A 25540-nucleotide genomic window follows, 5' to 3' on the forward strand; every position below is an offset into this window, starting at 1 on the left:
TTTTTATTTTATAAACTTTTATTATCCTTTAAAAGGAAGCTAATTGGCTGTATTTAGATGTATTATAATGTGCCAGAACTCAATTAGTTATGAAAATACATTTTTAAGGCAAAAGTCTTACTTGTCTCATAACACGAACAAGCGGCGGCGTTGTGTTCGAAAGGTGGTGACACCAATACATCATCAAGCACATGCCTCAGAAATAAAACACAAAGAAAAGCACAGCAACGTAAATGCTTCATCACGGAAGCCTGCAGTGGCACTCAAGGTCAAAGCGGAAGCACCTCGGATATAATAAACGAAGAAAAGCACAGCAACCCGGACGTTTAGTCACGGAAACCATTGTGAAGCCGGCGGGGTTTGCCGCGCCTGTGCAGTTGGGGAGTGTGATGTCGCCGCCGGAGTGTTGTGTGAAAAAGTAAGTCGTGGCACGCTGCTTGCAGGAATGCGCTGCATGAAGGAATGCTCTTGCATTCCTAAACATAAGCAGTCTTTAATGTCCCCGCTATTTTTTTTTTTGCAAAGCTTTTAAAAAAAGTTTGTTTTCCCACGGTAAGGAAAGAGGTAAATAAATATTAGCAGTATTGGGCTGTAGCACCACCCTCCTAGCTTGAAGTGCATGGTAGTAAAAACCGTTGGAGTTACGAAGGCTGTTCATGAACAGGCAAAGAGTTGTCCGAGTCATCCTCGAGGAATGTCCAGTTGGGCGAACGAGCCATCGGGCAGTTGAAGTCGTCCACCTGTCGCCACTGGTTGCAGCTGGGGTCAAGGCCCGATGCCCGCCAGTGGGCCTCCTGGCCCTCGTACCGCCAGTCGTAGGCCCCGAATTCCAACCCGGTCGAGTCCTCCACGATGGCCCTGGACTGGACGTGCATCCGGAACTGGCACTGGCTGCTGCCGTGAACTCGCAGCTGTTGGCAGGCCAGCCAGAACCTGGAGTCCCGACAGTGTTCCACGAAGGCCGACGTGGTCACCGGGCCACAGCGCAACTCGCAGCGGCTGAGCCGGGTGGCGAACAGGGCCGCTGGGTTCCCGTGGACGATGATGCAACAGTCTTCGAGGGAGTCCAACTCCAAGGGCTTCCCGTCCACGTCTGTGAGGTGTAAAGTCTCGCCGGAGCGATGGCGCAGACCCACTGCTTTGTCGGTTAGGCTGACCTGGTGGACGGGCTTGCGTGGCTCCGGGGCTTCAGATGGAGTCGCAGTACCGCTGCATAAGAACACTCTTATAGCAGCTAGATATTACAGCAGAGCTGTTAAGGGCTAGTTTCCCCAGTTTCATGTCTGTGGACAAATAAATTTAACACAATGCCCTGGACAGCCACCGCCATCTATGAGCGACGGCGGCAACCAGTCAACCGGCCTGCCGGTTGTCTGATTGCCGCCGTCGCTCACAGGTGGCGGCAAATAGTACCAGCTCCGCTGCTCTTCCTTCTTCACCAGAGTGGAAAGGCTGAAAGATTTTGTTATTGGAGGCTTCAATGACCGCATTAGTCACCAGAGTGGAAAGGCTTGAAGTTTTTTGTTACTGGAGGCGTCAATGACCGCATTAGTGCAGCCACGTTCTTGCGCGGTCACTTGCAAGGAAGGTTCTGTTATACTCAGGAAGGTAAGTCTGAGAATAACGTTTGAACAACGTTTTCTGGGTAATCAGCAAGATGTCACCCTTTTCCATCGTTTCGTGTGCACTCCGTTCAAGCAAAATATATATATCCGAGAAATAAATAAAAAGAACACACACATTCACGACTAAAAATACCAAGAATGTCACGATTAGCGTGGGCATACCTGTGTTTGGTGGTGAAGGCAAAGCGCTTCTTGGGCTGACTGCTGACTACCTCCGCCCGCAAACGCCTCAGGTCCTGTTGCGCCCGGTGCAGAAGGCGCGGTGGCAAGTAAGCCGCGGCTTCCGTTAGCATTTTCTGCAGGTCCTGCAGCTGATCTCCTAACTGCGGGCTCGGCTCTGAGAGTCCTTTCTCGAGGCGCGAACAGGCAGCGCCAAAAGAGGAGAGAAAAGCATCGGCCCTTTCGCGACCGTAAAGCGCCATGTTCGCCAGCGTTGCCCAACTCTTCACGCTGCCGATGCTGCCGATGCTAAAACCAGACGCAAACCCCAATCATTATCACAAAAAAAAAAAAAAAAAAATTGAGGAAGCACATTTTTTTATATGATTTATTCACTGTCAGATATTATTATTAAAATATTGCTAGCTGACCTGCTTTCTTTTTTTTTTTTTAATCTCTAACCCAGTCATCAGTTCAACGTAGCTCTAGATTTGGCCTGTTTCCAAAACCGACGCGCCCCAATGCGGCGAAATACCACGCAGTGCACTCTGGGAACTAGTTGGCCACTCAGTTTCGGTTTCGACTGAGCAGATTCATCTCATGCTATCACGCCGCGACCGAACGCGCTGCTTGCGTTTTCTATTATCTGACTTTTTTCCGTATGTACAATACACTCATTCTCGAGCGATACAAAACGAAGGCCGGGGCACTTTCCTTGGTTCCCGAAACACCGGATATTATGAGTGCGTATGCAAACGTAGTAAGACGTGGCTTAGTTACCTCATCTTTGAGTCCAATTTCAATAATTCCGTCTAGCACCAGTGAACTACAAGTGAAATTCGGTCACCTGGAGCATTACACGTATTTTGTTTGCCAAACGTCCGCTTCTTGTTACTTCATTGAACGAAAAGCAAGCCGCATCCTCACAGGAGTATCAAAGTTGAGCCCAGCGTTGACGCATGAACTTTTAAGGAAACGCAATAAATTCGACCTCACTATTGCACCAAAGTTATTATGATGTCGTCCTCGTGTCATCATATATCTCCCACTCAAATTTTATGCTGATAGAAGATTAAGTTTTCGCAAACGCTGAGCCTCGGCTAGCTACGACAGAGGCCCTAACAAGCGTCCCCTACTCCTCGCTAAGCCTTTTTGGACGAGCTTTTACTGACGCCGAAGATCTGTGCCTGAACAGTGTGTCTGAAATTATCTCGGCATACTCAGGCAGGAAGAAAGCAAACACATAACACATATTGTGGCCATTAGCAACCGTCAAATGCACTTTGAATAATTTCGTTCGTTTGGCGCACCGCATAGGGGTTCATGCCCGTCCGGCGTACTTCTGGCGAATGGTGCGACATTTTTCACACAAGTGCTCGACTTTTGCTTTCTTAAAACAGTTTGTATGCGCGAATGTGCCTATACGATTGCAGGATAACTTTACGCGCATAAGCGATGTTGAATATTAGTAAAATGCAAGTGGGTGGGAAAGCTTCGCTTCGTGCAGTGCTGCGGGTCAGTACAGGTAAGAGATAAGAAGTGTGTTATAATTCAATGGCACCTCCGAGTTTTACCACGCGTACACAGGCGTATTAAGAAAATCAATAATTGCAAAAAGTTATATTTCGTCTATGGACGCATGAAACAAACAAACTTCATGATCAACAACACTAATGTAAAGGCGCGAGCTCGATGTATGCATACTTATTGGTTGCTACAGCTTGTTGATTCGTACATAAGCTTCGCAGCGTCGACATTCCCAACCCCGAATTTCGCAGCGTCGACATTCCCAACACTGGCTCGTCCACATACCTCGAAACGCTAACAGAATGGCTCAAGTACAAAAATACAACAAGCATGTCTTAAGATGCTAAAGCGTCGAGGCCTGACCATTTAGGTTAGTTTAGAGACCACTAATGACGCTCTCGGGGCCAGAAAACAGGAGATAACGGCGTTAATAGTCCATGCTCTGTGTGTAATCTCTTGTCGACGTGTCGATCGAAACCGAAACCATGGCAATCTCCTCCCTGGCCAACTAGTTCCCAGAGTGCAACGCGCGCCGTGTTGCATGCAGGGCTTTATGGAAGTAGTAGACTCTCTAGAGTTGAGCATTAAAACGAAACCAAAATTCCACCAGCCGCGGCTATGGTCGCGGCTGTTTGACATCATCAGTTTCTTCCTGCATATCCGCAGATATCCGCAGTAAACTGGCGGATGCTGATAAAAATTAATCATATTTGGCGGAATGCGGATCGGATCCCGTTGCCTGGGGCTGCAAGTGCGGATCATCCGCGTGTCTGGATCTACTTTTTTGCCGAGGCCCATAAAGAAGGGGGGGGGGGGGGGGGGGGGGTTGCATTATCAAATGTATATTGGGGGACCAAACTACACTCTTAGATAAAAGGTGCCAATGGGGAAGAAAATTATTTTTTATGTCAAAGAAAGATTTCTCATCGAAGACCGCTTTAGAACGTTCTATCTCGCCAAAAATGTTGTCCATAAAAAAAAAAAAAAAAAAGTAAAGAATGCAGGAGCATCAGTCGTCCTGGGAAAGCGTGTTTTTGGTTGGCAGGGAAAGAGCAGAAAACGTTTTTTGGGCAAAGACCCAAAACGTACAAGCCACAAGGAAAGTAGAAGACGCCTGTATGTGGTCCCTTCGCCTACAAGTAGATCGAGGAGACTGAATTTGATCTTCTGGAATGGTGGAACTTGCGCCAGCACGAGCTTCCGCACTTCATTTCTATGCGCAGTTCGTGCATGCCATCCCAGCATCAGGCGCATCAAGGGAGAGTGACTTCTCATTAGCGGTTTTGATTTAAAAGAGGCGAACGTCTAAATCCGTCCATGTTGACGATGTTCTGTTTCTTCTAACAGCAACCTCGACGTTTGAATGAATGTACGTTTTATTTCTTCACGACAGTTGACTCCACTGAGTTGCTTTTAAGTATATGGTTCCGAGCACGCAGTTGAGGGTTCGTGTTTAAAACGGCACCCAAGGAGGTGTTGCCATTATTGAATAACGTGATATCTTCACAATGGTGTACTCGCGCCTTACAACATATACATGAGTTCTTTGCTGCGGGGAGTGAGCTCTTTCACTTTTGTTATTGTTTGGCCTAAATAAAATGACGGAATGTTATAAATCTCTCATTTTATAATTTTCATAGTTGTCTGCTTGAAGTGGGTTTTACAAACCAAAAAGGAAAATAAATATTAAAATTTCTTTACCTTTGAGTGCATCTTCTAGACAGAGTGTCAGTATCACGGACTCCCAAGGCGATCTCATAACTGCGTTCATCTTTTCAGCGAAGCGCTTATTTTATAAATACAATGAAACAGAATGCGATGAAGTGACTTTCACCGCATTCTGATACGAAGAGTTTGTTATACTCAGGTAAATACAGACGACTCAAAAAATACCATCCATTTTTTTTAATGCTTGATTTTATGATTTAAAATGAATGCACTGATGGTGGGATGCAGTTCTGAATTTTGCGGACGCGGTTCGGATGCGGTTCGGATGAGGATAGAAAGCCTGCGGATACGGATCGAATGCGGGTACAATTAAGAACATTGCGGATGCGGTTCGGATGCGGATGATCATCCACGCAGGGCTCTATAACTATATCCTTCGTAATACTTTTTTTTTTTCTTTGGGGGGGGGGGGGGGGGCAATTTAAGTTTAGGCATGGCCGCACTGGATTTGAGCAAGCACGTGTCCGGTCCGGCCATGGTTCAAGTTTAGTTCTGCCGGTTTCGAAAGGCAGGATCGTTGTACCGGAAATATATATATATATAGTTGTAAGCTACCATGTTCATCTTAAGGAAAAGGCGAGGGTACAGGGCTATGCGCACATTAACAAGTTTGTAACCACACTCTTCAAGTGCAGTTAGATGTGCTGGCGCATTCAGCAGTAACTCTAAAACAAATCTAAAACAAGTTGATTAACAGGTGTACAAAGTTTCGAGCATTCTCCTTGGTGCTTGAATAATTTAGTGAAAAGTCTGAAGAGTAGTACTTGAAGGTCCTTTAATGTCTACCGAACGCAGCAGAAAAAAAAAATTAGCAGCGCTTCTCGATTTGCAGTCACGCTGCACTAAAACGCAGCCTTCATATATTAAAATGCGCATCCAGAATTTGACGTGTTTTATTTGCGTCCAGAACGTGGCTAGAACTCTTCATCGGCGTTGTCGGTCGAGTCCTGTCCAACCTCCTCGTAGTCCTTCTCGAGGGCGGCCATGTCTTCCCGTGCCTCGGAGAATTCCCCTTCCTCCATGCCCTCGCCCACGTACCAATGGACGAAGGCTCGCTTGGCGTACATCAGGTCGAACTTGTGGTCCAGTCGGGCCCAGGCCTCCGCTATGGCCGTCGTGTTCGAGAGCATGCAGACCGCCCGAGGAACCTTGGCGAGGTCACCGCCTGGCACTACCGTCGGCGGCTGGTAGTTGATGCCCACCTGCGAGTTAAATAAATCACCTCGTCCGTTGCTAGATGTTGGTTTCGGGGTGACACTAGACACCATCCCTGACCTATGCAAGCTTCAATACTTTTTACAGTCGTATGTACATTCACTTTTGAAAGAACTATATACACCTTATTGGGAGAGGGACAGAGCTATCGAACTTGACGCTTGAAAGCCTGTTTAAACGAGAGATACTAACGCAACTCGATTGGAGGAGTACCCTGTCGGCGTAATTTTGTGCGGAGCCCTTTTTTTAGACGATTGATTTACTGACAAGATCGCTGGTCGCGTTGCATGGTTAAAGTATGGCCAAAGATAATCAATGGCACGTGTTGCGGCATCCGCAGACAAAAAACCCCGAAGAAGTCACCTTGAATCCGGTGGGACACCAGTCGACGAACTGGATGCTGCGCTTGGTTTTGATGGCGGCGATGGCCGCGTTCACGTCCTTCGGCACCACGTCACCGCGGTACAGCATGCAACAGGCCATGTATTTTCCTCGGCGGGGATCGCACTTCACCATCTGATTAGCCGGTTCGAAGCAGGCGTTGGTAATTTCCGACACGGTCATCTGCTCGTGGTACGCCTTCTCCGACGAGGTCACTGGGGCGTACGTCACCAGCGGGAAGTGGATCCTGCATAGACATCCCCTCCCTCAGTCGGACATTCGTCTTGGGGAACCGCCTGGGTCCTACTGGTGCCTGACCTATTAAGCATTAAGAAGAAATGTCCAGTGATACATTCGAGTTTTTCCTTTCTCATAGATCATCAATACATTCCACAGAAAATAATCTCAAGTTCCACAGATAAGCCGACATGTTCATTAAAACCAATAAAATATTTAATTGTTGTTGGTTCTTTTTTTCTAAAGTAAATTACGTTTTGTTGAACGCTCATTTAATCCGCCCAAATGAAGCGCTCAGCGGTCCTGAACAGATGCTTTCACAACTAACCCTTATCTTCCGAAAGTTTCAATGGAAAAATGGCGGCCGGCGAAGTCCAGAGACACATAAAGCTGAATGGCGTCAACTACATGAACAAGCCCCATTTTCCCATTGTAACTTTCCGGAAATCGTTTGTAACTCTTGAATACGATATCGCTTATCTCTGACACTTTGGCAACTGGTCCGGACCGCAAGCTCTATAGATCTGGTAGGAGATTCAACGTACGACATTGCGTAATCCACTTTTAAAAAACATTTTTTTTTTTTTTTTTTTTGGGGGGGGGGCACGTTGTAATTTTTTAACGTTTTTACCTGGGGTAAGGCACCAGGTTCGTCTGGAACTCCGTCAAGTCCACGTTGAGCGCTCCGTCGAAGCGGAGGGAGGCGGTGATGGACGACACGATCTGGCTGATCAGGCGGTTCAGGTTGGTGTATGCGGGGCGCTCGATGTCCAGGTTGCGGCGGCATATGTCGTAAATGGCCTCGTTGTCCACCATGAAGGCGCAGTCCGAGTGCTCCAAGGTCGTGTGCGTTGTCAGGATGGAGTTGTACGGCTCTACCACGGCCGTCGCAACCTGCGTTCAACAAGGAGCGATAATGATAGTGATGAGATTGGAGGGGGGGGGGGGGGGGTTACTGAGCACTGTGTAGTGTATTATCCATGTCACAATTCGCCCACCCGCTACTTTTGAGATGTTTGAAAATTAAACAAAGGTTGTATCAAGCGCCCGCCTAGAATTCCAGTTCCACCAAGGTATTCCTCCTATTTAGTCGCTTCTCCAAGCACCCTCGTACAAAGCGGTAAAACCTACCCTATCATGCGCCCCGCGCCCCTTCTGCATTTTTACTCTTGTACCTAACCAGCACTCATGCCTCAGTTTTTTCAAGATTCCTTCAAAATTTTCAGCAGGCACTTCCTCGATATTTTAGGCTAGACGTAATACACATTATGTTATTCGAAGGCTGAAATGCCCACTTCTGTCCTTTAACAATTAGAATTCAATTCATTAGGAAAAAAAAAAAAAGTTATATATAATGGATTTTTTTTTTTTTTAAGTCCGTCAAGAAACATTGGCGGTCGTCATTGCTGGACACAAAGCGCGTGATTGGATCCGAGTCTTCGCCGAACGCTGACGCAGCGCTCGTTTTCAATACGAGCTGAGCTGAGCCGAGTTCACGTCGAACGTTGCGGAAAGCAAGTCGTCTGCCTCTTGCGCGGGGGTCGCGGTGACGTCACAACGATGCCAAGCTCTGATTGGATTTGATTGAAAGGATAGTGGGTAGACCTTAATGCTAAACGCCTTAAAATCTACATTTTTTTTTTTTTTTTGCAGTTAGTAAGAGTTTAGCGTTTTGACATCATCGCAACCCCTGTGCAAGGAGCAGACGAACTTGCGCACCGGTGAGCAAAGCAATGGCGGACAGGCGTTGGCACGGGCTTTTGAAAGGGGTCTATTGTACTCGGAAATAACAGCCATTTTTGTGACCTGTGGTGCCGGATAGATGGAGAACTCCAGCTTGGACTTCTTGCCGTAGTCGACGGAGAGTCGTTCCATGAGCAGAGAGGTGAATCCCGAGCCCGTGCCACCTCCGAAGCTGTGGAACACCAGGAAGCCCTGAAGACCCGTGCACTGGTCCGCCAGTTTGCGAATACGGTCCAGCACCAAGTCCACGATCTCCTTGCCGATAGTGTAATGACCGCGGGCGTAGTTGTTGGCAGCATCCTCCTTGCCTGCACACGCAAAGTTGCACGTTGGAGGAATTTCCCTCACAAGCACGTATTCACTGCGCCACGTGCTGCTAGCGCGAACACGACTTAGGTGCTTTTATCAATTTACTCTGAAAGGGCACATGCTGGCGGGCATCAAACTGTACCACCTAACTTGGTGCCCATAATAAGCACTTTCCACCACTAGAGTACTTTTGATGACAGTCCTTCAATACAGAGAAGAAAAAAAAAAAAGTTTAAAACACCGGTGATGGTTTGTTCGCGCTAACAGTACGTGTCGTGCAGTCTGCGTATATTTATTGAACATTAAAGAGAGAGTCAATTGGAAGAAGTAGTACCTGAAATGAGCTGCTCCGGGTGATAAAGCCGCCTGTAGTTACCCGTGCGCACTTCGTCCACAACGGTGGGTTCCAGGTCGACAAAGACCGCCCGGGGAACGTGCTTGCCCGCTCCAGTCTCGGAGAAGAAGGTGTTGAACGAGTCGTCGACACCTCCTGAAACCTTCGAAGAGGAGGGGCGTGCAAAATTGAAACGAAATCACTGTACATGTCTTGCAATGACGGCACACCAGCAGGAGAATATAGGCCCCTTCCCATTCCAAATCATATAGCTAGAGCTAGTTTCAAATGACGTGATGAGGCACAGTCAGACCTTGTCACTGGGGATCTTGCCGTCAGGCTGGATGCCGTGCTCCAGACAGTAGAGCTCCCAGCAAGCGTTGCCGATCTGCACGCCGGCTTGACCAATATGGACACTGATGCACTCCCTCTGCAAATTATAATAATAAAAGCAAATGTAACTTAAAGAAGCGTGGCGCGCATTTGTGGCATTACTTTCGTGTGCGTATAGCGTGTCGAGGTACTTACTGTCTTGATTCAATCATTTATTTGTAAATTTTACCATTTTTATTTTTACGATTTTTTTGGCAATTAAAATTTCAACCAGTCAACGTCCTTCAGTATTTTTAAGTTTTTTTTCTTTTTTTCTGGGGCAAATCAAATAAAGTTATTTTTGTAAATACGCATTGGTTTGGGTAGTCAAATATTTTGCCACAGTGGTTTACTTAATTATGATTGCATTTTATTTTATGAGAGTCTCTGTCTAGCGTTTTGCGTCTCTCAATCTTTTTCTCATAATTTTCTGTTTATCTCCCTTGCCTCGTCAATATTTCTACCTGAAGGTTAACTTTCCGAAATAATATTCAAAATATTAATTGTGTTCTACTTTTTCGAAAAAACGGAATGTTCAAAACGCATGATTTCTTTTCATAGTTTTTTTTTTGTGTGTGTGTGTGTGTGCGCGTGCGTGTGTGTGTGTGTGTGTGAGTGTGTTTGTGTGTGTGTGTGTTTCACCCATGGCACCGCTATGTGCTATCGCTCTGATCTCCCCTCCTGCGAGCTCAGCTCCCCTGTCAGAAATGGAAACGCGGGTGGCGGGGAGGCAGCGGAAAAGAGAGTCACCGCAGCAAAATAGCGAGAGGAGTGGACGGCAAACCGGAAGGGCTCTGAACTCAGCGCAATGCCATGGCAGCGGCCACTCTGCGAACCAGTTTCGAAACAATTTGCAACGGCGAAATGTGTTCAAGCCGAATCGTCTGGCGCTGGGGCATAAGAGCTTTTCTTCACACTAAACTTTAGTACACCCTTCAGGGTGTAAAAGAGTCTCCCAGAGACTTACACCCACGGCTACACCCGTGCAGCACTATATTTTCGTGTAGATACACCCTTTCTAATTGCAAACTTGTGATGCCAAACACCCTTCCTTTGTTGATGGGTGTAAAAAAGGTGTGGATGAGGGTGCAGTGAAGCGAGTATATCCGCTTCAAACAGCTTTAGGGCGAGGTTTATTTAGTGACTATGTTGAGAAACGATTGCTTGTTCCAGTGCATTTTACTTAGAGATAAATTCCTTACACCTCGAGGAGTAATCGTTTCGTGGAAAATTAACGAGGACAGAAACCAGATACTTGCAACCTTACCAATTGCTCATTCGATCATCGACGAATGAATTCATTTCAGTTGTCGTGATACCGACTTTGTTACGTTTGCATTAGTTTTAGCGTATCTTATAAACTGCATGTGGCCGTATGGCGTACAGGGCGTCGCAAAGTATCTCTAGGACAGGACAACCTCTTCTCAGCGTATTCACCCTAAAAAAGGGTGCTAAACCCGGAACAAGTTCATTTTTACACCCTCAAAGGTGTTAAAAAAGGTTTAATGCATTTTTCCGTCTGCTCCTTCTCACGGAATCCCGGGTTATCACTGATCATCGTGCCGTAGCCTCGGAGTTTTACGGAAAAAAAAAATCGATTATGTGAAGTTTAATGATAATTCCGTCAAATCTAATAGGACAAGGCTTATGCCCTTTGGAAACTACGTGAAAATGGATGTAAGAAGCGGCCCAAAACCCAATGATGTCGGCTGCAGTATTATCCATCCAGTAGAGTTTATCCTTCGCAAAATTAATTGCACTTCAAAAGATCATCCGTAAAATTTTATTAATGCATATGATAGATTACACTCGTTGTATTGTAGCGGAAAATAAAAGCACATCGTGGTGGTATTCATGTATGAAACAATATGAAAGTTTGTTCAGGATTGGACACATTGCACATGCAGATATCCATCCGAAAGAAAGGAGTCGCACAAAACTCCGGCCGTGCAGTGCGTCTTGCCAAGATTTCGTTTCTTTTCAGATGTTCAAAATTAGCTGTGGAGCCAACAGTAAAAGAAATTAAAGAGAAAAATGTGCCGATTAATATTTCCTACGTGAAAAACAGAGACAAGCGAAAACAGTAACAGGTGTTTAAAGAGACCTACGTTACAGGAAGTAATTCCCCAAAATGCCTGCCAATTAACATCTATTACTTTAAGTACTCAATGTACTCGCTTAAAAAAAAAAGAAGGAAAGTTTATTGCGAAGTGGCCTGGGGTTTATCTTCGGAAAAACAACAACACAGGGAACGGAGTGGAGTGATGGCGGAGAGGTATCAAAACATACCCAAAGTTAACTAAGCGGCGTAGAGGTTAGCGAACAGTCATCAAATAAATAAAAATTAAAAAGAGAGAGAGAGAGAAAAAAAAAAAAAAAAGATAAGTCGAGGGGTGCGAAGCGCGCGCGCGTAAATATAGCGGTTCGGGCCTTCGGGCAACGCACTCGAGCAGCCGTCTTGCACGTTGCTTGCCCTCTCCTGTTCGCCCGCCCAAAGAGGGAGTTCCGAGTTTGGAACCGGAGTGACGCGGGACGGGAGAAACCGTCGGGCCAAGTAAGGCAAAACAGACGCCGAGAGCGCGGACGAAAAAAATAAAAAAAATAACAAGAGAAGACGAGCGAAATAGACCGACTACAAAGAATCGCTTCATATATAGTCCACTCATACACGTACCTATACTTCAAGGACCAAGTTAATGGTTTTTGTGCAGTCGGAATTTACATTTGGATATGGGCAAATGCAATAGATTTAGTTGTTCTGCTTGCTAAAATGATAGCAATTAACTTCAAACTTCCTGGAAACGCAAAAAGGCAGATTCTCTATTTTCTTGCTGTTTTTCGCTGTCACATTTAGTTAATTTCAATTTCGCGTGCGAATGAACAATTAAAAAAAGATCTGAGTACTCTTGCTTGTCGGCTCTTTATTGTTATACCTTTTTTTTTTTCACTCGTTGGGGGAAGGATGAATGTGCAGAATAAGAGGTCCATGACAAGGCGTGCAGGAGTACAGGTGACTGCAATTCTCCAACTAAGAGATCTTTACTGATGTCTAAACACGTACTCGCCGCACACTAAGGAACCATATATTTCTGGAGAGCGTGAACACACGCACCTTTCTACCTAGACTTCCGTTATTTGAATAACGAATGCTCAAGTAAGATCATACATGCATGTTCACGGCTCCTAGAAATATGGCTCGTTTGCGGGCGAGTGTCGAAATAGTGCACGGCAGGCATGCATGAAAGCGCTACGTGAACATGTCTCAATTGAAGAAATTCGATAAATTGAGAGAGAAAGTGTAACTTTTGACAATAACATTTGTAGCTCTAGATTTGGACAGGCTGTCATAAATTCGTTAATAACAAATTAAGTTTTTTTTTTTTTTCTTACGGTTATGCTTGTGTTTGCGCCACGGGAGTTAAAACCATGGTCTAGAATGCGCTACAGTACGCTAACACGCAGAAACCACTACACTGTCATTTATGCTTCGCACCATGAGACACAAGACAGGGACAGAGAAGAGCTCACCATTGTCACGATAAAGTTCGCGCGAAGCCGAATCAAAGGCGCCTCCACAAACGAGTACGCTCAAACTTTGGGGTCCGCTCGCTTTTGTAGGCGTGATCACGTGACACTTCTCACGTGGCGTCTTCTCAAGAAGCCATTGGTCCAAAGGGCAAGTTTTTCCGTGTGCTCTCTGTCTCCGCGACGAAGAGGGGCGAGATGCGGTGGTGGTGGCGAGAGGAGCAGGAGGCAACAGCCGCGGCCATCCATCAAAAGGAACGCTGTCCCGCTCTTCGTGCTCTGTGACTAAAGGAGACCCGTTCATCCGTCGAAACGTTGTCCACCCTCTTTCAATGGTTATTGTGACTCCTCAAGAGCACGTCGAGCCTGAGGCATTCCGTTTTCCCGCACACGCGCTTGATGATATGTGGGCCCGAGGTGGGGGAAACTGCACACAGATGCTCGATTGTTTCAAGACATCAGCCGACGACAACGTACGAAGATGGCCTAACGTGCATTAGACAATAAAAAAAAAAAAAAAAAAAAAAAAAAAAAAAAAAAAAAAAATTCCGAACAAGCAAACGAAGTGTGTGAGGTTTGATGGACTCGGTTCGCCTCCGAGACGAACTGAGTTGTTTACGTGGTATACATTTAAAGGTTCTAAACTATGGTTTTGCGACTAATGAGATATGTGTATAGGCCGAAAGGATATACGTGTGCAATGAGATATATGTACCTAGATACAAAAGGCATTTAAAGAGGTGTAACAAAAAAAAAAAAGTTACTTCTTTTCCTTTTTGAACAGCGTGTTGAATTCGCACAAACGTCTAAATTCAATTATTGATTTCTTAAAATATATAACAAACATAAAATATTTTTTTGTTAAAAAAAAATCTTTCAGGAAATGTCCCCCCCCTCCCCTCTCCCCCCCCCCCCCCCCCCCCCCACACACACACACAAAATACTGCTCTGCTTAGTGCATTGGGTATTAGGCAAACCCTGCCTTGCTAACTCTTTAAAAAAATAATAAAAAAAGTGCTGATGATGTTGTTTTTTTGTGTTTTTTTTTTCTCTGACATCGGAAAAGGGTGCGTTCGTACATACTCAGTGCGCCATTTTTCTCTGGAAACCCGGGGGCGGAGCTTCTCTTACGGTTCTTACTCTGCAAATGCAGCTGACTATGAAATAATGAATCTATAGTATCGTGCGTAAGGCACGAAGCCATAACAACGTTCTCCAAACAGTTTACTATAAAATATACGAAGTTTTGGTAAAAGCTATCAGCAAAAACGTGTTTAATAAAAAAAAAAAAGAAAAGTATTGGAACTATTTGTAAAAACCAAAAACAAAAAGAAAAACACATACCGACAGTTTACCGAACTTTTAGATTACCAGTCTCCCATAAGATTTAATTTATTACAAAAATGCCAAGTGTGTGGCACATCTAAATATTTATATAAAATTTTGAATAAAACAAATAAGAATGTATTAGCATTGCTTGGAATGTAAACAATTACAAACTGCGCTCAAAATTATTATTATTATTATTATTATTTTGGAATTGAGGGGGGGGGGGGGGGGGGAGTTATTGATCGCAGCGAACGTCAGCGCACACCCCTCAAATTTGCTCTTTAACAGGACGTGGCACGCGTTGACTCACACTTCTTGACTTTGAAAAGTGAGTTTATCGGCTGGAGCAAAATACCACTTTCATAAATTATTATTATTATTATTGTTGTTTTACATGTTATAAACGCGTTTTTTAAAACAGAAACCGAAACTTGGCACAACCCGGAAGTTTGATACCCATGATGCCCAGGGAAAGCTCACGTGGTACCGAATTCCCCGGTCTATTTCCGGTTGTGTCGGCTCTCGGCCGACCCGACCTGTGTTGTCTGTACCAGCTGTCAAGATCGCTCCGTTTTGCACGCAGTGTGTTTATTACCTTTAGGAGGACGGCCACACGCTCGCAGAGATGGGAAGGACCGTTGTCTACGACGACCACGTGCAGAAGCTCGTCAACGAACTTGTCCAGAGAAAAGCAACAGATGTCACGGTAGGAGTCATCATCGGCCAGGTGCGTAGACGTTGAACATGCTGCGATGACGCTGACGGCAGCAGCGTGCTTGGAATAGTGCCCACAGGGACCATCGGTTTCAATGCGCAGAGCACGCAGCAGCGAGACATTGTCGTGCACGTTGCCAGCACGCCGAAGAAAGATGACGAGGAATCGCAGGAAGAAGGCGACGTGAAGAGCAAGGCGGCCCCTGGAGAAGTGGAGGAAGGTTGGATCTGCCAACATGCCAAGCAGGTGCGAGCCACCGGCAGATCTGATATCTTTAATTGCTGAAGTGGTACGACAATGATAGTGATCCAAACATGAAACTAGTATTAACTGCTTTGTATGTAACCGATTAACGTGACTTCCCATTAGTCTGGTATGAATCCATCCCACGACATTACTACAAGCTACAGCGAAGGTGTCAATGTTTGCGGCCACAAACAGTGTAGTTTTGTGTAGGTTGTACCCTAAGGCCCACCCTAGGGTCAATGATGTTTGTATCCTTATTGGTAAGCAGACAGAAAAGCATCTATTTCGATCCTCAGTCGATGTTGTCGCACTCTGGGAGAAGTTTAAAGTCAACTCCACAGATTTGCTGTCTGCACTGTAGGTCACGCGGATGCTGCCAGGAGGGATTGATGTCCTGGGTCTCTTTGCGGTGGGCCCTCCCGATGCACTGGCGGCTGCACACATCCAGCTCAGACAAGTGAGTCAGATGTGGCGTGTGCATACAGCACCAACATTTTATTTTTAATGCAGGTCCTTTTTGCAATATACAAGTCACTTGGGAAGGACCACAAAACATCTTTCAATCCGGAGGTGACTGACAAGATTCTCCTGCAGATTTGTTCGGTTACGAGAAAGTATCCTTTTTGTCTCATCCGAAGAGGTGTTCCCCTCAGTTTTTTGTGGTGCTCAGAGAAACCACTTGATGCTAATATGTAACCTTGACTCACATCATCAGGGTTACATGCAAGACATTCAATATTACCGATACAAAGGTAAGAAACTTTTGGGGGCTTTCCACTTTTGATCAAACGTTTGCTTCACACTATGTGGCAAAAAACTGATGACAGTTCTAGAACCGGCACTGTGCTGCATAGTTAGTTAATGAAACACTGATGCACAGTTAGTTAATGAAACACTGTTTGCAGAGTAAAGCATTATAATGGTTGGTCGTTTATTAAAGTATTGAGGAAAACAACCATCATTCTTGAAGGAGGTGCCTCGGCATGGGGTGTTCCGATGGCAACAGTAGCACGTGTGCAATTGTGATTTTTTTCTTTTTTCTTGGCAGCTAGTGTCATTGTCTGCATTATCTGCTGGAAATTTGCAGTGAGCATTTTCAGACACCGCTAACATTATAAAGTGTACGACCTAAGTGATACATACAACATTCAAAGGTCTAAGAAGCTTCAAGTTGTCACACTTCAGTGCAAGATCTCAATTTCACAAAATGCCGAGCGAAGAATGTTTTGCTCGAAGCTCCATACTCTGTATAGTGTCACCGACTGGCAGAAACCAGCGCCACCTACGTGACAGGGAACAATTTTGAATGAAAGCCAAGCCTAGAAGAAACATGGAGCTAGCGGTCAAGACAGCGCATAATGGACTTCTTCCAAAATCGAAGCGCCCCATCGCGGCGAAATACCACGCAGTGCACTCTGGAAACTAGTTGACCTCTAAGTTTCGGTTTTGATTGAGCAGCTTTATTTCATGCCATCACGCCGTGTTTGAATGCGCTGCTTGCGTTTTCGATTATCTGACTTTTCACGAATGTACATTACACTCATTCTTGAGCGATACAAAACATAGACCGAAGCACTTTCCTTGGTTCCCAAAACACCGGATATTGTGCGTGCATATGCAAACATAGTAATATGTAGCTTAGTTACCTCACCCCACAAGTGCATCTTTGAGCTTAATTTCAATAATCCCGTCTAGTACCAGTGAACTACAATTGAAATTTAGTCACCTTGAGCCTTACATGTATCTTGTTTGCCAAACGTCCACTTCTTGGTACTTAATGGGGCGGAAAGCAAGCCACATCCTCACAGGAGTATCAAACCTGAGCCCAGCGTTGACGCACAAACTTTTTAGGAAACGCAATAAATTTGACCTCACTACTGTACAAAAGTTACTATGATGTGTTCCTCGTGTCATCATATATCTCCCACTCAAATTTTATACTGATAGGAGATTAAGTTTTCGCAAACGCCGAAATCGGCTAGCTACTACGGAGGCCCTAACAAGCGTCCCCTACTCATTGCTAAGCCTTTTTGGACGAGCTTTTACTGATGCCCAGGGTCTCTGCCTGAACGGTGTGTCTGAAATTATCCCGGCATACTGAGTCTGGAAGAAAGCAAACACATAACAAATGTTATGGCCATTAGCAAATGTCAAATGCACTTTGAATAATTTTGTTTGTTTGGCGCACCGCATAGAGAAAGGTTTGTATGTGCGAATGTGTCTATATGATTAGCGGGATAACTTTATGCGCATACGCAATGTTGAATATTAGGGGAATGCAAGCGGGTGAGGACTTTGCTTTCTGCAGTGCCGCGGGCCTGTACAGATAAGAGATTAAAAGTGTGTTCGATTTGAGCTTTTCAATGGTGCCACAGAGTTTTACCTCACATACTGAGGTGTATTAAGAAAAACAGTAATTGCAAAAAGTTATATTTTGTCTATAAACGCACAAAACAAAACAACTTTCTGACCAGCAACACTAATGTGAAAGGGCGAGCTCGATGTATTAGTTGTTACAGTTTGTTGACTCGTACACAAGCAAGATCCCCGAGCTTCGCAGCGTCGAGATTCCCAGCACTGGCTCGTTCACATACCTCGACACGCTATCAGAAAGGCTCGAGTACAGAAATACAACTAGCATGTGTTAAGATAAGCTATACGTCTCGGGCTTGTGCTAAAGCTTTGAGGTCTGGCCGTTTAGGTTAGTTTAGAGACCAAAAATTAGGCTCTCGGTACGAGAAAACACAAGATACGTTCTGTGAATAATCTCTTGTCGACGTGTCGATCGAAACCGAAACCACGCCACTCTCCTGCCTGGCCAACTAGTTCCCAGAGTGCAACGCGCGCAGTGTTGCATGCAGGGGTTTATGGAAGTAGTCTATTCGTTTAATTAAGTTAATCTGTTAGAATCCTGGGTTAGGCTTCGAAAGAAAGACACCTCAGACGAGGCAGAGATATCACACTCTGCGGGGCCACTTCCCTGCAGTACTTTTGGCAACTATTTCTCCGCCAGTAAGAATTGGTTACCAAAGAAAAAAGGAGCGCAGATGCTCTGTCTTTCACGTTTTAGTCACTCTGAAGGTAGGTGAGGTGTGAAAACTCAAAATAGATCCACTAAAAGCCCAAGCTTGGTTCCAGAGCACAGCCAAGCCGGCAGATTGGAAGCAGTCTACGGGTGGCGGGTCTACCCGCTGGCATCGACTGGAGACGAGCCTCAGCCTGAATCTTTGGGTTCCCTTGAGTGAAGAGCGCTGCCAGCAGGGACTCATGCGCCAGATCCAGTTTGGGCTACAGCCCTTCTTCAGGGCCCTCCAGGAGGCCGTGGCTCTGCTCAACGGAGAGTCGCGTCCTCCGCAGGAGGCCCTGGACTCTGGGGCCGACAAGAGACGCTCCCGAGCCAAAGACCTACAGAGCATCTTTTTGGTGGACCTTTTTTTGCCAATGGTGAGGTCACTTTTGTCCCCTTCTCAGGGGATGCCATTCTCAATTGGGAATGTCCACTGACTGACTCACCAAACTGCATTTCTGCAGGACTGCAACAACAATGCTGGCCAGAGCAAGGTGCTTGGGCCAACAGACTGTGGGGCCACCATGTCCATTGTGGGGACCATCCAGTGCCGGGCATTTGTGCACAGCAAAGCCACCGTCCAAGAAGCCATTAAGGTTCTTTCGACTGCACCCTACGCATTGTTACACAATCTGAATCTTGCACATTGTTTGGTGCAGGCCATCAAACAAGATGTTGTACGGAGCATCACATCCAGGTGCGAAATTCAGTGTGAAGACATGCTGCTTATTGAAGATGAACAGCACGGTATGGCTTCTGAATTCGTTCTGCATTTTTGAATTTTTGTCTTGTTCAAGAAAGCCTTTTACTGCATCATTGAAGCCTAAGATTTCCAATTAGTTCATTGTAGCCAGTACAAACACCAAGGACGGTTCACCTGCTGGAACATGCACTCCAAAGTTAGCTCAAGAGCAGAAGCATTCCTCTGTCCCAAGAGTGTCATCCACATTCTTTCTGTCATTGTCTTGAACTGTTTATTGTTGCTTATGAACAGGTTTCTTCATTATCCCTGCAGACCCATCACTGGTACATGAACTCCCAAAGCGAGTGTTCTTCCCACTGGAGGAACGAGACCTGACGCTGTGCGACTACATCTTCCACGGGGATGCTGCAGCAGACTCTCTCGAGGCCCTGCACGAGCTGCTGGGCCTGACTGTGGATGCTGAAGACATAGAGCTGGACGTTGAGCACTCACCAGGTGAGCACTTCTTGTGTGGCCAGTCAAGGAATTCTTCCATCGACAAAACACACTGTTTACAAACAAACTGTTTCCCCACACCGGGTGTGGGGAAGCGCAGACCAACAATTGGACAGCCCCGAAGGGCTGTCCAAACAGGACACATCAAAACGCATGAAGCGACACTTCACCGGCATATAAAGTGAAAGTTGAAGTCCGTCCGTTTACCGTTTGAGCATCACGGCTTTCCTCCTCGCCTCCTGCTTTTTGGTGACATAGGTGCTTGTCAGGCTTGACGTCGCACGCAAGATGCCAATGGTGTGCCTGTCGACCTGTTCTGCCGCGGCTGCTATCACCACAGGAGGCTTGGCCTCCTGTGGTGATAGACTTAGCCTCCTCACCCTTGTACCCTTTCCTTTCGTGCTTTTCGGAAAGCTGACGTGAACAATAGTGGAGGCTTTGACCAACAGCCAACGGAGCATGTGAGTAGCTGTCCAGACCCACGTGATGAGTACACTCTAGACCTCAGTCAAGGACAGAAGCGGAGGGAAGCTATCTTGGCAAAAGAAGCCGATGAAAGCGGACCGGTGCACGCGTTTTGAAGTCTGCTTGGACAAGCCTTATTATTAAGGTAATGGCTAAGTAAAAAAGAGGGCCGAGAGGCAGCCTTGTTTCCATCTAGTTAATTTCCATTCCTGTGCATGAATTCAAGAAATAACCTGAAAGTTAGCCTAATTGAGTGAGAATTATAAACTACCCCAAAATATTGCGATAGTGCGCACTTCGTACAACCACCCACCATTAACATTCCCCCAAGCTTGCAAACTATACGTTAAGTTCCCAACCCCTCCAAAGCACTAGCATCGCCCGGAAATATTCACCCTGTTGCAGCGGCTGCGAGGCCTGCAGCGGCAATGACAGGGATATTGTGCAAGAATAAATGTGCTTTCTCCGATTCGTTCACCCAGCCTTCAAAGCTCTTTATTGGCCTCCATTTTGGTTTTAAGAGATCTGACCAGACAAATGCCCGTCTAGTTTAACCCAGTTTACAGAGGAAGTGGGGTGGGCATTTCTCTGGTATTTTATGGTCCATGGTTTAGCCATGTTTGTTTTTATTCTAGTCACGTGGATGTTATTTTTGCTCCATGAAAAAGAAATCCTTGTGCGAGTAGCAACTGGTAGCATCACATTGTGGGGGCTGCATTATACAGACACCGCACGTAACCGGCGGTATAGACTTTGGTGCAAATTTTGTTTGGTAGTAAGCACTAAAATGCTACTGGCACCCTGTATTTCCAGATCGATTGTAGTCAGTCAGACAGACAGGACTTATCAATCAGTATTGACAGTACATCTACAGTCTAAGCTCATTATAACGGACCTGGTTACAACAGACATTTGGATATAACATACTGCTTTGTGAAGTTAGGTTGGTTTTCTTCTGTGCGCCATTGACTCAACTTCATATCTGCATACAGCATACTCCTTTTACAACAGACCAAAATCTTGGTCAAAATCGAGGTCTGTTATAACGAGCTTAGACTGTAGTAGCCAGTGTGGGTGACTCGGACCTGCTGAAATAAGGCTTAAATCGGAGATGATTGAGGAAATCTTGAGGAACCACTGTGCGCAGCCGAGGCTCGCCCGATGGCCCAGGCAGGGCGCATTTTTTCCTAGGTTGGTACTGGGCTTTTACCAAAACTCTGGTTTCTCGGGTGAGGATTGCATAAAAATGTCAAGTGGCAAGCGAAAATATTTTGTTTCTTCAGTTGTTAAACGACCAAAGAAATTGTGGACTAAGTCAAGGCCTCCTCGATAGCAAGTGTCGCCTACAATTGCTCAGCATGGGGCAGACTGGACATAACCGCTGCATCAGCATTTGGCTGGGACTATGTAGTGTTGAAGCGGCGAGAACTCCCGGCATTGGCGTCCAATTCCTGCCTAAAGCTGGCCGGTCGCAAGGCCATAGTTTCGGTCCGACACTCTGTACCTTGGTGACATCAACCCCAAGGATGAATGGAGATGCAAGTAATTGTGAATGGTCCATGTTTGGTTCCTGAAACTTGTTTATTTTTGGTGTCCTCATATCTTTCACAATCAGTTGCTGCATGCCACCTTCTCATTTGTGGGCAATGCTTTGTCACCTTGCCAGATTGGATTGTTCAGATGACGCATTCAAACTATCACAAAGACTGGACCAGTTCACAGTGTAGTGCACGACCTCGTGGACTGCCCATGAAGCGTGCTGGGAACCTTGAAGTAAACCATGCGAGCTGCATTCGTCTGCTGCTCTTGTGCCCCTCCCCACCTCCCTCATGCACCTGGGCACTCATTGATGACACTGGCATTTGTGAAATAGTCTATCAATCACCCTGACGAAGATGAACAGGCTGTCTTTTTTTGGGGGGGGGGGGGGGGGGGGGGATTTCTTTGGCATGGAGTTGCAAACAAGAGCACTCATGCCTGGCTCGCTCAAACCAGGCACAATTGCTCTTGTCGGGCTTGGGCCGTGTATTTACCAGGCTGGGTCAAGCCTGAAGATTCTCGTTGCAATTGTCCTTTGCAGAAAGCAACCAGCAGGTAATCGATGGTGTCGAGGCAGCAGAGATCCTCACAGAAGCCACTGAACAACTTTCGCGTGGACGCAACATGCTCAGTAAGTGGGCCTGCCAATCCTCCACACATCGGGGAGGTCGACAATCATACATTCCTTACAGTTCCCATCGCAAGTGCGGCAATCGCTGCTCTCGGCGCCGGGATTTCCTACTTGCTGCTGCAGGAGTGAAGGCAACAGTCCAACTAGACAATGTTGCAAATAAAAGCTTTTTCCTATGTCGATGGGCAGTGCAAACAATGTACGCTACACTTGCATGGAGATAAAATTCGACAGAGAAACATTTGAGCTCCTATCAAAGGTCATATTTCATTTAACATGTTAAAAAAAAAAGTACCTAAATATGGATGAGAAGTTTACAACCTTGGTAAACAAAAACATAATGGAGCGGTTCTTTCAAGTGTGATTCAGTAGAGCTCCGAGCAAAGTTATCTATAGCTGTGTTGAAGGTACATTTGTACATTTAAATTTCAGCCAAATTCCCTCAATTGGGGCAGCACAAGGACGTTCAAAAATGATTACGGAAAATTTATCATCTGCAGTTCTCCAAGTTTCAGTCTCCTGTTCTATCCACCATATAGTAATATCCACAGATCTACCAGGGGTCTAGTATTCTGCATTTATTTGGGAGTGATGACATACTTTTAATCAGCTAGTCATAGCAGATGCTCTTGGAAGCACTTGCCAAGAGCTATTCTACTGTGCCAGTTTACTATTCGATAACTATAGAGCAGCTATTGACTTGACAGTCCTGCTACGCAATCGTAACTATATTGTAGATGTCTAATGCTCAAAACATATGCAATGAAAGCCGACCAAAAAAAAAAAACCAACAACAAAGGAAAGCAAAATGGCGTGGAGGTTGGAGCAGGTGCATGCAAGTGATCAACAGCGTACAAGGCTGGTGGTACAAACCACGCAATAAACAAAAATATTTCTGAAGCAGAACATGTAGAAAACGCCGTTGTGCAGGCATAAATGCAGTATTGCGGGGGGCACGACTGTGGCCCAGTTCTAGTTTCCATAACAGTCATTTATAGTCGCCTGGTCTTCCCCTGTGGCTAAAAGTGGAGAGCTTGTACCATCCACTTGGTCTCCGGCAGCATTGCGCTTGCACACTTCCAACATTTGCTCCGCCGGTTGGAAGTAGTCCCCATTCTCGGCCAAATCGGACACGCTGTCTCCCGTTTGGCTCAGCACATCACTGCACTCTTCCGGGTCGTGCTTACTTTTGGTCGACACGGCAATGCTCAAAACCTGGGCAACTGTCAGGCGTGGAGTGGATAGCGGCGCATCCTCGGGGGTGTCCTCAGTCTCCCCTTCAGATGCATCCGGTGCAGCGGTGTCTTCGGGGAGTAGGTCTTGATGCTCAACCTGTGGAGGCTCTTGAGACATCTCTTCGTCTGTAACCGGAGAAATGGCTTCGTTTCTGGCTTCTAACGTGTCTTGAAACTCTGTGGGCAAGTCCTGGGGAAAGCTGTTCACCAGACCCTCACGAGCGTCGTCTTGTAGAGCCGGCACCGACGCGTCCTCGCGTACTGCCATTGCACATACCTCGATGGCACGTAGCAGGACCCGACTTTCTGTAGACGTATCTTGGGGAGTGTCCTGCGGGCTTGTAACTGCCTGGTTCGTTTCTACGGCTGGGGTGGCAGGGGGTTCCTGAGGAGGGTCAGCCTTATGGGGGGCGTCTAGGAAGAAAGTGCTGGTCAGAGCTTCCTTGGCAGTGAGACGCTCTTGCGGTTCAGCCTTCAGCAGGCGACGGATGGTCGACAGCTGTGGCTGGGCCGTCTGTGACTGGAAAAAAATGTAGGGGAAAGAATTACTGAGAGAAGCGTCCACAATTGCTACAATGCAAGTTGTGTATCAACACAGAAGAATTGTCCCCCTTCTATAAGCTGTCCATCTCAAATCAACTGCTTTCTTTCAAGTAGCCCTAAGAAAAGTGCTATTATTAACTGGAGCTACTCAAATGGCAGCATATGGCTCGGCCCTATTATGTGTATGCAAGGCTAGAAGGTGCCCATTCATCTGAGCAGTTACCCGACTAGAGCACAGAGGGCACTGGTGCAACCGCTGTCATCAGGTGGCTTCAAATTGGCTGGTTTCAGTTTGAGCACACTCGTGGCAATGTTGCTATTGTATGTCATTTGTTTAATTCAACAACATAATATTTTATATTTGTAGAAGAGATGCTATCCAATAGAGGTTTTGAGTCACTTCCAAAACTGCAAAGTAATCTGAAACCTTAATATTTTGAAATTTAAAACTTCAGCACACGAGGGTGGAGAACCGACATAAGGTGAAAGATTAACTCTTTGAAGGTCGCTACCATACGTGGACAGCAGTGACCCGATGGTGCCCATGCTACATTACTTCTAAGATTGCAGTGCACGTTCGATGGCTATCTCTAATAAAGGATTGGGCACGTTAAGTCCGTGCTCCGGAGCACGAGAGTTTGGCGCTCCTTTCACTAAACGGACAGGAAAGCCTCCGGAGGCTGACACTCGAGCTCGCTCTTCGTGCACCAAGAATGTCTCGGAGCGCGAGTGACTACTTGGCGCTCCGTGACGTCACGTAAGCGAACAAGATGGCTGCGCTGTTGTTGAGACCGTAAAGAAGAAAAGGCGTAGCCGGACCGCTGCCCCTTCTCAGTTGATTAGTGCTTAATCTAGCAGGTAAAAACAATTTGATACGAAAGCCAAGATGGCAATTAGCGTTCTGGAAAAGGTTTCTTACCTGAAAACGAATTCATCTATCAAACGGTAGCGTGCCAATAGCACAGCGACAGAAAAGTTGTCGAGATGAGGAGACATTCGGACTGCTGCCCCTTTTATAATGCTTACCCCAGCGAATAAAGATACTTCGATTGGAAAGTCGAAACATCACTTAGCGTTGAGGAAAAAGTTTGTCCATGCACCTCGCCTGAAAACGAATTCATTTATCGAACGGTAGCGTGTTGACAGCTCAGCAACAGAAAAGTTGAGATGAGAAGAAAGTCTGACCGCTGGCCCTTTTTAGAATGCTTAGCCCAACGAATCAAGATACTTTGAATGGAAAGCCGAAACATATCAGTTAGTGTGGCAAAAACGGTTTGTTCATGCATCTCGCCTCCAATAGAATCGACGTGCTATCTACTGAATGACGAAGACGGAACCACGAAATATCTGAAAGGTTTGAAGGTTTCCTGTGCCGACAAGCGGGCTCAAGAATGTTGTTTTAATTTATTATCTGAAC

At 46.1% G+C, this 25540-nt stretch overlaps 4 protein-coding genes across 7 annotated transcripts in view; 1 reads left to right on the forward strand and 3 right to left on the reverse strand.

The window, feature by feature from the left end:
- LOC115316599 (tubulin-specific chaperone C) lies at positions 1 to 2066 on the reverse strand. Its single transcript, XM_029976029.3, has 2 exons — positions 1788 to 2066; positions 1 to 1209 (listed from the first exon to the last, which is right to left on the reverse strand). Exons 1-2 carry the CDS (start codon positions 2045 to 2047, stop codon positions 642 to 644), a joined length of 828 nt encoding a protein of 275 aa, XP_029831889.2. The 5' UTR covers positions 2048 to 2066; the 3' UTR covers positions 1 to 641.
- Positions 2067 to 5795: 3729 nt separating this feature from the next.
- LOC8026030 (tubulin alpha-1C chain) lies at positions 5796 to 13261 on the reverse strand. The gene is made up of 7 exons (XM_029975998.3): positions 13159 to 13261; positions 9572 to 9688; positions 9259 to 9421; positions 8679 to 8923; positions 7504 to 7766; positions 6618 to 6882; positions 5796 to 6241 (listed from the first exon to the last, which is right to left on the reverse strand). Exons 1-7 carry the CDS (start codon positions 13159 to 13161, stop codon positions 5954 to 5956), a joined length of 1344 nt encoding a protein of 447 aa, XP_029831858.1. The 5' UTR covers positions 13162 to 13261; the 3' UTR covers positions 5796 to 5953.
- A 1526-nt stretch (positions 13262 to 14787) lies between these two features.
- Positions 14788 to 22525, forward strand: LOC8026031 (protein odr-4 homolog). Of its 4 annotated transcripts, XM_029976001.3 has the most exons (13): positions 14788 to 14812; positions 14906 to 14967; positions 15086 to 15211; positions 15302 to 15445; positions 15807 to 15902; positions 15956 to 16059; positions 16161 to 16197; positions 18584 to 18889; positions 18977 to 19108; positions 19172 to 19259; positions 19528 to 19710; positions 22256 to 22345; positions 22407 to 22525. In XM_029976001.3, exons 3-13 carry the CDS (start codon positions 15110 to 15112, stop codon positions 22472 to 22474), a joined length of 1350 nt encoding a protein of 449 aa, XP_029831861.2. In that variant the 5' UTR covers positions 14788 to 14812; positions 14906 to 14967; positions 15086 to 15109; the 3' UTR covers positions 22475 to 22525. The 4 variants fall into 4 exon arrangements, with proteins under 4 accessions (XP_029831861.2, XP_040078256.1, XP_040361231.1 ...); XM_040222322.2 differs by having other exon boundaries at positions 14808 to 14967; XM_040505297.2 differs by lacking the exons at positions 14788 to 14812; positions 14906 to 14967 and having other exon boundaries at positions 14977 to 15211.
- The window catches only part of LOC8026033 (serine/threonine-protein kinase 31), a 62634-nt gene continuing 59206 nt past the window's right edge, over positions 22113 to 25540 (reverse strand). Inside the window, exon 26 of the mRNA XM_029976000.4 lies at positions 22113 to 24100. Coding sequence (XP_029831860.2) covers positions 23318 to 24100 — 783 coding nt within the window. The 3' untranslated portion in view covers positions 22113 to 23317. The remainder of the gene's footprint in view (positions 24101 to 25540) is intronic.

This window comes from Ixodes scapularis, unplaced genomic scaffold (assembly GCF_016920785.2).
Source record: "Ixodes scapularis isolate PalLabHiFi unplaced genomic scaffold, ASM1692078v2 PGA_scaffold3__209_contigs__length_174095766, whole genome shotgun sequence".
In the NCBI taxonomy this organism is placed as follows: Eukaryota; Metazoa; Arthropoda; class Arachnida; order Ixodida; family Ixodidae; genus Ixodes; species Ixodes scapularis.